The sequence below is a fragment of the Cordyceps javanica genome, chromosome 2, assembly GCF_051103115.1.
Source record: "Cordyceps javanica chromosome 2, complete sequence".
In the NCBI taxonomy this organism is placed as follows: domain Eukaryota; kingdom Fungi; phylum Ascomycota; class Sordariomycetes; order Hypocreales; family Cordycipitaceae; genus Cordyceps; species Cordyceps javanica.
This window is the reverse complement of record NC_139296.1, coordinates 2,265,958-2,279,074: the sequence shown is the minus strand read 5'-3', so window position 1 is coordinate 2,279,074 and position 13,117 is coordinate 2,265,958. Positions and strand designations below refer to the sequence as shown.

The 13,117-nt window shown below is 51.8% G+C and overlaps 4 protein-coding genes across 4 annotated transcripts; 3 read left to right on the top strand and 1 right to left on the bottom strand.

Moving 5' to 3' along the window:
- Nucleotides 1-5,442: 5,442 nt before the first annotated feature.
- V2A60_003184 (GPR1/FUN34/yaaH family-domain-containing protein) lies at nt 5,443-6,424 on the top strand (the record flags this gene model as incomplete). The annotated part of the gene is made up of 3 exons (XM_083254524.1): nt 5,443-5,780; nt 5,882-6,271; nt 6,331-6,424. The coding sequence occupies 3 exons, from the start codon at nt 5,443-5,445 to the stop codon at nt 6,422-6,424; spliced, it is 822 nt and encodes a 273-aa protein (XP_083110650.1).
- A 446-nt stretch (nt 6,425-6,870) lies between these two features.
- On the bottom strand, nt 6,871-7,866 carry V2A60_003183 (gamma-glutamylcyclotransferase family protein; the record flags this gene model as incomplete). The annotated part of the gene is made up of 1 exon (XM_083254523.1): nt 6,871-7,866. The coding sequence occupies one exon, from the start codon at nt 7,864-7,866 to the stop codon at nt 6,871-6,873; it is 996 nt and encodes a 331-aa protein (XP_083110649.1).
- Nucleotides 7,867-9,624: 1,758 nt separating this feature from the next.
- On the top strand, nt 9,625-10,131 carry V2A60_003182 (uncharacterized protein; the record flags this gene model as incomplete). The annotated part of the gene is made up of 1 exon (XM_083254522.1): nt 9,625-10,131. The coding sequence occupies one exon, from the start codon at nt 9,625-9,627 to the stop codon at nt 10,129-10,131; it is 507 nt and encodes a 168-aa protein (XP_083110648.1).
- A 1,483-nt stretch (nt 10,132-11,614) lies between these two features.
- V2A60_003181 (EGFR-like transmembrane domain-containing protein) lies at nt 11,615-12,695 on the top strand (the record flags this gene model as incomplete). Its single annotated transcript, XM_083254521.1, has 3 exons — nt 11,615-11,961; nt 12,020-12,212; nt 12,273-12,695. The coding sequence occupies 3 exons, from the start codon at nt 11,615-11,617 to the stop codon at nt 12,693-12,695; spliced, it is 963 nt and encodes a 320-aa protein (XP_083110647.1).
- Between the last annotated feature and the right edge of the window lie 422 nt (nt 12,696-13,117).

Genomic DNA, 13,117 nt, shown 5'->3' with positions numbered 1-13,117 from the left:
ACACCGTGGGTGTGTTGCCAAAGATCTGCCTAGATCTGTCTGAATATGGACATTCAAGGCAGAAATCCAGAGCCTCATGGACGCGATTGCTCGAATTTCGGAACAATTCTATCCCAAATATGAGATGGAAGCTTGATGTATATATGACTCTGCGGTGGTAGAGAGGATAGGGAAGTCAGGCACCATTCATTTCCGCGGCTTTGTATCTTTGAGACAGACAACTGCCCAGGGGCCGCCAACTTTGGTAGCTCCGGCAGGGTCGGTCTATGCGGCAACGCACAAGGACTAGCCAGATTCTACCCAGCGCGACTGTTAAAGTTTTCCTCAAAGTTGATGGGCGTGTGGCACGTCGTCTATGTGGTGGCCTGGCGGGGGGCTTCAGTGGCGTTGTGGTGCACAGACAAGTGTTCGGATGAATGGAAAGTGAAGTACTGGTAGGCGTGTGATGCTAGCACCATCCCAGGCCAAACTAATCCGACGAGGCAGAGAGACACGACGGCCGCGACACACCAATGCCTCACAGTCCACCAACTCGTTGGCTGATTCTACAGACACGCCCCCCCCCTTCCCTTCCATCTTGCCCGACCAAGAGGGATATGATGGCATTCTGTCGTGTGTCGCGTCGACACTTGGCGCCGCTGGGCCGTGGCCTAAGAGTCAACTGGTCATTGCAAAAAAGACGGCACCTGTAATTTTAAAACTACTTGGGCTGTGTAAACAAGGGAGGGTATTAGTGTGGGAGAAAGAGGTCACCTGGGCCATGGATGGAATGGGCTCATGCCGCGAGGCTGCTCCAGGATATCGCGGCTTAATCGGCGTGCGTCCGTTCTTCCAGCAATGACGGCAAGCATCTGGTGTCCACGTATTAGTCCCGGCAAGATGGCATCATGGGTAGGGTTGGTTCGTTTCTAGTGCAGACTCGGTCCAAAGTACAACCCTCCAGCCTACTACTACATGAAGCACGTCCCGACATGGTCATCTCCAGCGAGAACAATGGCGTCTTTGCACCGAGGGGTTGCCAGAATCGCAACCATGCTTGTAAAGTATTGGATTTGAATCAATCCTTGGCTGTCAAAGTGGCAAAGACAAGACATTCAGCACAGAAGCAACATTGGCTGATGTGCCAGATACCCTGGCTGGAAGCCAAGTAAGTCGCTTCCTGCGTACGGAGTTACTTACTACTGAGCACTAATAAAACGGAATACAGGGTGAGTCGGAATAAAAGCGCCCCTTCCCCACGCTGGGAGCTGGGAGCTGCGGAATTAACTCGAGCTAATCTATACTCCGCAACAGACCAGCCTGACAGCTCCCCCAGCTCTGGGACAAGTAGCGAAAGTGCCAAGATTCTGATAATCTCCCAGCGGCTCATTCGTTGCCCACTGCGTCTTCGAAATGGAACCACTGATGTGCGCATTCCCCATGGCGATACCGGGGGGGGACTCCGTACGCACAATGGATTTCAGATCTGCCGGTGACCCTCTGCCTCAGCCACGTGTGAGGGCGCACCCAGGTTTGCCCAGATGCCAGGCAGGCAGGGAAAGGAGGTGGTCGCCAGTCAAAGAAGGGGGGCGGAGGCGGAGGCGGCAGTGACGGAAGATTCATGTTGCTTTTATTGGCGCCGTGGAAACCTGGCTTCTATGGTGACAGGTTAGTGATGCAGCCAGGTCTGCACCAGACCGCCGCCGTCCGCAGATCTAAGTATCTGCTGCCTTCCTGCAGAAAGCTACTCTAACGGTGGCCAAACCTCAGCTAGCCATCAGCCGCTCTGCTGGGACAATCCATGCGCTACCGAGTATACCAGTAAGGAGCAGATGGACGGAATCCTACTGGTACGCCCCTGCCCCGGTCCCGTGGGATAATTGTCCAGTCAGTGTCGCCAGCCAGCCCGACCAAAAGGAGGGACCTACTTACTTCTTTCGCATCTCAGTGACTGGGTATATCAGTAGCCAGCTCCGCCGCTCGCCCGGCCAGGATGGAGCACAAGAAACCTGGTGGAGATGGATAGTCCCATGCCGAGGGCTGAAACCTTACTCGGTGCTTTTCTTACACTGGAGGACTTTGTGGCCTGGCCTCTCGCGTCCTTTCCGCTCGAGGGAAAGACACTCCACTCATGGATACATTCTGTTGTTTTCTTCCCGCCTAAGACCAGTATGTATGTACCAGTAGGACACTGACTCTGATCAAACCAGCCACCCTGGATTGACTGGCTGGTGCACTGCATGAGCCAGGCCCTGGCCGCCCCCTCCGGCTGTTATCTCGTGCAGCTCGGCAACGCACAAAGTCGGCCAAACCCCTTGCTCCAATGAACTGGTTATAGGTACAGAAACGCAGCTCTCATGGCCAGAGCTTTTCCAATGGTTTCAGTCCCGGGCTCTGAACTGCGCCCGCTCAAGGTGGCCACGTTTCCCCCCTGCACAATGATTTGATATTTTCCTACTAATAGATCGCGTGTGATGTAAGTAGTGCCAGAGGGGTAAGGAAACCAACTAGTTTGACAAAGCCCACGGAGCACCATGGCGGCTACAAATCCGTGCAAGAGAGAAGAATTCTAGTTTATTAGCTCCCCTTTTAGAGCGCAGTGGTTGGCAGCCAAGCAGCCAAGAGTGTGACGCCAGAGTAGCAATGCCCCACGGCACAGATATTCGGGCTGGACGATCTTGCGAGTGCATGATGACGGATGCAGGCTAGCCATCTCGCCAAGTGCATTTCCCCGCAGAGTCTTTACTGGTAAGAGAGAGAGAGAGAGACGATGTGGCGGTCGGAGGCTCGGGGGCTTGAGCTTGCGACAGGACAGGATCGCAAACCCGTGTTGGGGGAATTGAATCATCCGTACGACCGTGTTAACCTTCCGAGGCCCAAAGCACAAAAAGGTGACAGCCCTGCAAAGAAAGAAGGCTACTGCCTGTCGCGGACAAGGCTAGGCTGTCTTGCCTCTGTCGTCGGTCACAAAATTACAATGTTGCAGAGGCCCCGCGGTCTTTTGTGCGTACTCAGTATGCGTGTATAGTGACAACGTGGTGATGCAAAATGAGAGACACGCATTTTACAATTTGAGGGTCCTCGCCCATGTTCCATCAGTCAGACAATGTCAAGGGAGCCGAGTCACCGAGGCGATCGCATTTCTTGTTTCCGTTGAGGTTTCTTCTTTGCCCTCCCTTTGTTCCCCAGACTTGCTGGGGAAACCCCAGGTCACAACAACCGTTTCGCTTGGCAACCGTTCGAACGCCAAAACTGCCGCAACACTTTTTCCTGAGTACAGTATACGATAGCATGGAGAGAAGTGGTACATAGGGGGACCGCCCGTCAACGCCACGCCGTAATCGCGCAATCGAACACGAAGTTCCGCGGAAGCCACCGGGCGAGGTTTTGAATGGTCCCAAAGTCATTATTCCTAGAAATTATAATCCTGGTTAGCGGGCGATTTTTGATTTTTTTTTTTTGAGTCAGTCGAGTCCGCAGCCATAGGGCCAGCTTTTGCTTGCTTGTTTGATGTTTCTCGGGGGTGTGCCTGAGCCGAGAAAAAAATGTCGTCGGCTGAGCCTTGCGAGAGAGGCTGAACTATGTGAGCTTGCTTGGCAAGCCGCGATCGTGAGAAAGCGCCGGGCCAAGACATTTTTGCGGTGATACGCAGCTTTTCTCTGCTGTCCCCCGTCCGCGGGATGGCGGCGGGCGGTGGCGTCGTTGGAAAAAAAAAAAGTCATTCCCATGACGCCCCTAGCTATTTTGGCGCAAGCCAAAACACCCCCAACCCTCCATACATCCAGACGCCATGCCGAGTCGACAGGGGACGAAAACGCAGTTGATGACGGGCAATGGCCCGTTCGTTCGGATCCTGAGGATTTGGCTTTCTGTCTCTCTCGAGTCTCGACTCAGTCGCTGCAGGGCCTGGGCAATATATTTGTTTGCCAAGCTCGGTACTTGCGTCGTGAACCTGGTCGTCACGCCTGGCCCATACAAGACGGCGCCAGACTGCCTGTGGTGGTGGTGTGCCGCTCAAGGCAATACAAGAGTCAGTCAGTCGGGAGTCGTAACCTTGAGAACGTGAAATGGTTACTTGTTGGGTTGAGTGGGCGACTGGTTCGCCTGTCGTCAGTCTACCCAGTATGAAAACCATTCAAAACCATTCCGTTTCCCCGGCTCGCGTCTCGGCAACAAGATTGGGCTTCCGCACGGCTGAGGACACTTTGCTGCGTGGCGTCGTCCACAATCGTCCACAATCGTCCACAAGAGCGTCGCACTCTGTTGAGACACTGGGATCGTCCACTCTGGCAAGTCTGGACAACGCAATTCGCTCGCCGTCCACGTCCACGGGAGGGACTGGGGTTGCTCAATTACTAGTACAGCCCTCTGTACGGATACAGGTAGTAACGCCGCACTTCTGCTCCAGAAACCGACGATCGTTGGGTCTTTATTGAGAGGGACCCTGGCAGCCGGCCCGGGGGAGCGAGCCCATTGCCACCCCCGGACGAAATTTTTTTTCGACTTGTCAAAATCTTAGTTGGGGTTCCGCCTACTCAGTATGGAGCACTGGGCGGCTGCATTTTTATCTTCAGAAAAAAGACGGAACGAGGAGCCCTGTTGTCATCCTGCTGCCGAACCAAGCTGGGAAAACGATCGCCACAGAGTTGTCTACTGAGTAGGTCGTTGGCGTCACAACGTCACAAGCCAGTGACGGCGTACCGGTTGGGAGAAAGACTGGCGACACCGGTTCATCTAGACGTCCGTACAGATTACTCGGTACATTTGTTTGCAATCAGCCATGGTGTTCGCAGTCTGTAACACAGTTCAGTACTCCGTACGAGGCCAACTCCTCCCCTACTTATAACCTTGGCCCTTGGCACAGAGTCAAGCCTCCGCAGCCAATTTTACTTGAACAAAAACTCCAGAACGAAGGTAGCTGCCTCCCTGGCCCATAAGCTCTCTCTGTATTTTGTTATTGTATCACTGACAACTGTGGACTCAACATAAGTAGGACACCCCCCACCACCCCGGCTTCCGCATCACCACCACACACCCCCCCTTTTAGCTCCAGCGCCATTCCACATAGCTTGTGTCGGCCCCATATTGTGACAAGGGCTCCTGTTGCCGTGAACGTTCTTAGTAACTACTGCTGCATGTCGACGTGCTCCTCCTTCCGGTTCTCTGCCGTTGGGGTCCATGGGCCAAGGGACAATTCAGATAGACAGCTAGCGTCTGGGGTTTTCCCCCTCATAAGAGAAAAGGGCAGCTTATAAGAAGCAAGGCACTCCCCCACCCTCTTCGACTCGCGCCTCTCGTTTCCTTCTCGTTCAGACTCCATTTACTGTGTTGGTGTTTCCAAGGGTACCCTTAGAAGGCTCGATCTGCCATCCTTTCTTGCTCGCCTTTGTTACCAGAGTACTTGCAACTCCAAGCTCCCCCAACTCCCCCAACTCCGTCCTCCTGACAACACATATACACATCATGTCTGCTCCCGACGCCGCCGTCACCAGCGCTGCTGAAAAGGACATCGCCCCCAATGGCGCCACCCAGCATTCGCGCTTCCAGCACCCCACCTACCGGGCCATGATCGAGGGTCAGGATACCCAGGCCTTTGGCGGTGCTCTGCAGGTCGGAAACTGGCAGCCGTACGAGCACCGCAAGCTGGCCAACCCTGCTCCTCTGGGTCTCTCTGCTTTCGCCCTGACAACCTTTGTCCTCTCTGCCCTCAACATGCACACTCGCGATACCGCGGCTCCCAACATTGTCCTCTCCCTGGCCTTTGGCTACGGTGGTCTTGTCCAGCTTCTCGCTGGCATGTGGTACGTTTTGCGACAGAGAGCACTTCTTCGCCGGAGCTTCTTCATCAGCTTGCGCAAGAAGCAATTGGCGCTTGATTCACCAGACTAACAACGATTTGCAGGGAAATGGCTACTGGCAACACATTCGGTGCCACGGCCCTGTCATCGTACGGTGGCTTCTGGCTCTCCTACGCCATTATCCTAACCCCCGGTTTCCATGTCCTAGACGAGTACAGCAAGCCTCAGGTCGCCAACGTGTTGGGCTTTTACCTCTTTGGCTGGTTCATCTTCACCACCCTTCTGGTCCTTTGCACCCTCCGTTCCACTCTGGCGCTCTTCCTGCTGTTCTTCACCCTTGATCTGGCTTTCCTGTTCCTCGCCTGCGAGCAGATGGCCAGCAACCTGGGCAACGCCACCGCTGCCCTTGCCCTTCAGAAGACCGGTGGTCTGTTCGGTTTCCTCGCTGCCTTCCTCGCCTGGTACAATGCTCTCGCTGGTATCCAGGACAGCTCGTAAGTCATGCACTGTTTCCCATCTCCCAAGACGAACTAGACGCTAATCGGGTTTATAGCAACTCCTTTTTCCAGGTTCCCGTCATCCATTTCCCCTGGTCCGAGCACGCCCATGAGATGCGCAAGCAGAAGAGTGCCGAGCACCAAGCCTAGACGGGCTAATAATGGATATACCATACGCGGGTGCGCGCGCGCCTATACGCCCTGGGGAACCTAAGCCCAAGCGTAGGCGGCACCCAGTATATTTGTCTTTGTTTGCAGTCTGGTTTTTGCGATTGCTCAGGGGGGGCGCATGATACCAATGATACCTAAACTGTTTGCAAACGGTGTATTGCAACGTCATTTTGTAAGGTTTACTACTTTAATATTACCTTGGGCGAGGCAGGTTATGAGCTTAACCGCTGGGTGCCATACCCTAGAGGTTTCCTGATCTATATACCCAGGCTCAGCTAATTTCTCAATGCACACGTCAAGCCTGAAGCTTGTTGATTTATGACCTCAATTACCTTTGCAATCTGTTGTGTCGTTCTAGTCCCCTTATTAGCCTGCTTATAGGCCGGTATTGTTTGCAGAATGCTCATGATATATTCATTCACTCTCTAGTTCTGCGGTTTGATATCTTGAAGCAGCCGGAAAGTAAGGCCCATGCATGTCTTAGCCTCACTTTGAAGGTGAACAATGCACCTCACAACCTCATACTTGGCTGTCTCGTAAATCCGCAGTGCCTCTTCGTCTTCTCGACATTTGACCCAGTAAACCTTGCCTTCCACTTCATCGTCTTCATCACCGTCTACCAGGCCCTTGTATCTGTTCGCCCAGGACGTAAGAGCGCCTCTGCGGACAGTTGCATGCTCGTAGGAGATTATACCCGCGTTCTCAATTCCAAGAATACGGGCGAGAACGGCTCGGTCCGCCAGCGTACCGTAGAAAAAATATCGCACAGGATACTCATTCTGTGCTGGTCGAAAGCTTTCGGTCATCGCCTGCGCTCGGTATTGGGGGAAAGTTGAGTCAATTCCGAGTGTCGGGTATCTGGAGCTATCAGATAAATTCTTGCGGGCGATTGAGACCCGGAGAAAGGATGGGCGCAAGTGGTTGTTGCCGGACGTAGCAAGATTGTGTTCGAGAAGGCTCTTCATCTGCGCAGTCATGTAGCAAAACTGCACAGATCTGCCTTCGTCGTCCAGTCCAGTGACTATTTCAACCTTGTTCGTGTTGAGCAGATGTTGAATGGTCTGCACGCTCGGAAATGGTTCCTGAATTCGAAGCAGGTACATGCCAGTGTCGCCTGAACTGGTCACAGTGTCTTGCTTGAGCTTTCGCCCACGAGCTAGGTTGTATTCGTAGGATTCCTTGTTGAACCCGGCTGCGGATTTCGATCCTTTGAGTGCTTCCCAAGCATCTTGCGACAGTGACTCACGCCCGAAATCCAAGCGCCAGTTGGTGATTTCTTCGATAGCTTCAGCGCGGGTCATTTCAAACAGGAATCGCCAGCGCTCGATATCGGACTCGGGTATGTGAAGATCAGATGCATCGGTAGCTTTGTACTCCATGACATTGGCAGCCAGGCTTTCGCAAGCACTTAGAAGATCCATGCCTATTTGATAGGTAACGACAGATGCGAGGACAATAGGTGTGTTGAAGTCGCCGAGAGAACTGGAGCAAACGAATGGGAGATAAGCAATTTGGGTCAATCAAAATAGAAGTTGCAGGTGCCTGATAGTAGCAAACTGTTGTAACCTTTCGTGGTTGGAACCAAAAAGCCTTTTTTGCTCTGGTTCCTTCAAACCTGATAGGAGCACGATGATATTGACGATAGAGAAGGCGCAGACGGGCTGCGAAGAAACACAAAGGAAGTAGAGAAATAATAGAGATGAGAAATTTGAAACGTCCCACTTTTTAAGAGTATTCAATTTTGAAGAGAAAACACTAATAAACTTAGATACACCGCCGGTTGTAAGCTATGATGCGTATTGTGAACTGTCCTCGTTAGCGGCAGTACTGTTCTAGATGGTCAGCAGATTCTGCCAAAGCCTTTTCTTTCCTCATTAATTTAATCCATGTAAACGTGATCACGTTTTGACTCACCGGCCAGAAACCTTGCCTCTCCTTGGACATGCTTTGCGGCGTCGTGTGGCCTTGTTCGGAGAAATTTTACACCTCGTCTGGTAGATTTCGGAAAGACACTATTCGGATGGCCAAGAAAGTCACGATTATTCACCCGACGCTAAAAACTTTTTTTTTTCGCCGGTCAAGTACTATAAATAAATGTCGTTCAAGGTCAAGAAGATATTTTTCCATGCTCAAAAGTCGCGCATAACAATGGGCAATGATGAACCAGAGCAGATTTGCTTGAGCCCAACTGCCTGATCTTTGCGAGTTTTCAACAAAAAGCTGGGCATAGTATCTGTTGCTCTCGCTATTCGTCTTTCGTGAAAAGAGGTTCATATCGATTGTAGTCACTGCTGGGCGGCTGCCAGTCTGTAACGTTGTGTGACTTGCCAGGTGAGCTGCAACTCACGGTCATCAATCCATTGTCGACCCGGGCAAGAACTGCTCTATCAGATCGGATCGACCTAGCTAGTGCATTTCCAACTTCAAATTTCTTTGCGTTTATGGCTCTCGGGACTTACTGCTGGATTGGCATCACGCCAGTGAGTTCCTTCAACTTTCCCGTCGCCGACCATCTGCAATGTCTGCCACACCTGGTCCATAGTGAAACAACATGAAATGCTACAACACACAATGAGAAAGAACATTTCTGGCGCTACTGATGTAGTTCCTACAAGCTGGTAAGTCTGCAATGATTGATCATGCCGTAACGTTGCTGCTGACCGGGGAAATCTTGTGTGCTTCTCCAATTAAGATTCAATAGCCATTTCCGACCTACCCAAATAGGCATTGGTGCTGATCCTGCAGGACAAATTGAGTTGCGGGTTATGCCCAATCAAGTCAAGAACGGAGAACCTCGCTCCCTGTTCCTGACTAGATTCCGAATCCAGCTTTGTTAAAATGAGGAGCAATCCTTTGATGGCACCTTGCTTGAGTGAATGCACCTCGCCTGGCAGTCATGCGGCCAACGTGTATTGCACAACATGGACGTCAACACATTGCATGGCCGGATATTTCCGGATCAGCGAGGACCAGGCCAAACGGTAGTATTTCGAAGTGCAGGAATACCGACTCCTTCTGTCTTGCTCTACGTCCCGTGGTTGGCAAACCGTCAGATATAAAAGGCCGGTGCTTTCCTCGTTCTTTGGGTTGGAATAGCCATCACACTCACAGTCTCTTGACTGGCCTCGACAATCAGAATACAGAATCATCATTCTTCTTCTTACTTACACTGTACCACAATGCAGCTCGCCATCGGTATTCTTGGAACTTTGGCTCTCGCAGCCGGCGCCTCAGCCCAGTCTACCATCTTCAAAGGCAAGGGCTTTGGCACCTACTACTACGACATCGAGCAGCGCCAGGCCTGTGGTACTGACTTCAACAATCAAAACCTCGGTTCGGTAATGTGCAATTGGTACACTGCCAAGTCTCTCAACGATGTAAACTCCAACAACCTCGTCGCCATGAGCAATCTGCCCCTCAAGACCGCCGAGGGTCGTGCCAAATACTGCGGCAAGCGAGTCGTCGTCACTGTCAACGGCGTCAAGTCTAGCATCCCTTTCTTCATCGGCGACGGCTGCGAGCGCTGCGCCCACGGCACCGACTCGCAGTGGAACGCCAACGGCGCTGCTGGCCTTGACTTTTCCTACTCTGCCCTCAGCCAGTTGTCCCCACTGGCTTGCCAGAACGGCCACATCGACATTGAGTATGAGATTGTGGATGAGACCCTGTATCACTTTGATACCTAATGATGCCCGGATTTTGACAAGACTGCGAGGTCTGCCAAAGATGTCGAATGTCTACAATGTATATATTTTGCTGGCTGCCCGTTTAAGCCAGGGCAGTGCATATAGGATCCGATGCAGGTGCATTCATCTGGTACACATTCAATTCTATAAAACAGTATTTGATCCGTCTTAACTTTGCTGCAGGTGACCTGCAGCTTATTACCGCTGTGGCGTCCACATTAATCAATTGCGGTCAGATATATATGAGTGCAATGACTAGAAGGGCTAGTTTCTGCTAGGTGGACCAAAAGCAGTTGCTATCCGTCTGTTCTTGGGAACAGGAATGGGGCGGGACTAGGGCAGGGGAAGAGAGGAGAAAAGAATGTGATGAGACGAATGATTGTATTCAAAAGAATAGCAGGACAATTATACAGAAGAATATTCCAAAAGCTCGGAAAGTAATGGCCAAGTGCTTTTAGTGATCTAGCCGGCGCGTTCTCGCTACTTTAAAAGTGTACGCTAGAGAAAGCAAATTAAACGATTACAGAAAATATTCAGCATCAATAAACAACCTAGCATTCATCAATCATCAAGCGCTTGCATTCTACGCTGGCTATCCCGATCAAGCAGAGACAGGCACAGCTGCTGCCACTTCGCGGAAATCTTCGCCTCGCAACTCAGCTCTGTCTACAAGGCTGTAGATAGGAAATGCTTGCCTTTGCCACCGTCACAACCGGAAAGCCAAGGTCCGCCCAAAAAGTGGCGTAAATTTTTCTAAATTAGTCCTTGAAATTACAAGGCAGAGCCAAGTGCTTCGCACGTACAGCGCCCCAGTTATGGTGAGACTTTGGCGTTGGCTCTCTCGCCAATGAGCTCTTCATTGCGCTGCAATTTTCTGGAGAAGAACCCATCCTCGCAGGCTTGGGGCTATAAAAAGTGGAATTGGCGCTCTCCGTGCTGACGACAAGGCACTCTTATGTCCGACAGATTGTTTCTCCCAGTACTACTCAGTAGGTGGGTGACTTATACCAGTAGAAGTCATGACACCTCACAAGGGATATCAGCTCAGACAGAGCAGATCATGCCATGTCGTATGAATCACTATGTAGAGAACAATGTTTGGGGATGCGATTCGCTCCAGGTTCCCCGGGAATTGCTTCCTGATAGCTTTATCCAACCACTGAGTAGAGGAGGCTCAACATCCCTGGCTAACCAGGATGCTACCTAGTCTGGTTGGTTGAACTGGAGACGATCATGTTGGTAGCGCGCATGACACGACAGACATAATTAGTTGACCCAGCCCTGCCAGGGCTAAAACGTCCATCTCATAGTTAATAAGAAGTCTCCGTGGAGTACATGTGACAAACATTTTCCTGCTTTGTCCTGATCCTAGCTGTCACAACATTTCCACATCAGTTTCGAACTTCCAACAGCTTCAAACCGAGGCGGCAGAAACGAAAAGCGAGGTGTTGAAGCTTGATAGCTTCCCGCGAGACCAGCAACGATGTCGTCCAAATCTACCACAACCACCAAGTCCACGCTCCCCCCTCTGCACAGCTTCCCATCATCATGGACGGCACCGACATCGTGCTTTGCGAGTACCAACTATTATCGGGTCCTCTACGCCGACGGCGGTAAAAGCTTCTTCAGCAACATGTACGGCACGCCTACGCCCGTTTTCACCGGAAATACCCCATCGGGTGAATGCTTTCCTCCTTCATTCACAATCAACGTGCCGTATCTCACGGACGGGAGCGCCTGTCCGGCCGGCTACACTCGAGCCTGTGCGACGGCTGGTTCTGCCACATCCGGAAAGTCGGCAGCAATCAGCACGATAACATGTTGTCCCAGGTCAGTATTTGATGTCGCCTGATGCTGAGCATCGACTTGGTGTACTAATTTCCATCAGTGTCACTGGTGATGCCTTCTCCTTCATGTGCAAAGATAACGAATATGGTTGCCACGCCACCGCGGCATCAGGCGGCATCGTGTGGACCGGCGTCATTACAGATTTAGGTGTTACGCCTGCCACGGAAGCGCCAGTAACACGCACGCCTTCTACCAAGGAAGGCATCGAGGCTTGGGGAATCAAGTTTCTCTCGGTATGTAGCATGAGGTCTCGGGTTCTCACCAGTTCAGAAATATACTGACGCATCTCTTAGGTTGCACCCGGGTCAACTGCGACAAGCATTCCCACTCCAAGTCAGAACGCGAGTGATACCGACAACCAAGGCACACAAGCTCCCGAGAGCTCGTCGGACCACGGAGGTCTATCGGGAGGCGCAATCGCCGGCATCGTCGTTGGGAGCATTGCTGGCATTGCACTCCTAGCAGTCGGTGCTTTCCTCCTGCACCGCAGAAAAAAGTCGAATCCCGGCCCGCAGTACCATGCTCCCGCACCCGGCAAATACCCAAACCAACCGACAAACGATTCAATGTACCAGCCGAGCGCGGTGGGATCTCCTTCACCCGCGCCAGGACAGATGGGTTCGAGCTATCAACCTAGCGAGATGGAGGCGGCATCGCCCAACCCGACTCATGCTCAGCCGCGTCAAGTCCAGCAAGAGCCAGTCGAACTTGCCTGAAAGCCCCTTATCGCATAGTGCAACTTTCTTCTTGCAATTTGAGGTTTTGGTGCGTTCAATTAGGAATCCAGGGCCACAGACGACAACAAAGCGTGCATTTGAATTAGAATGGCGTTGGGCGGCTTATTTTTTCGATATGTGCAAGTAATTTATGGTTGTTCAAACTGGCATCTCCTTGTTTCTCTTAAACTTGGCTAAATATCCAATCATCTCAGTGTAATACTTTTATTTCCTGTCATTTAGACTATATACAGCGGACCTCAACCCCGTGAAGCCCATCATGAGAGAAACACAAAAGGCCTAGCACGCAATGACTCCCTGAGCATAATCAACTGAAAGTAGCTCCACGTCAGACACTGCCTTTCAGAATAGCCAGCTTCGCAACTGGGGAAGTTCAAAAGCCATCTTGGCTGTCTGCTTTT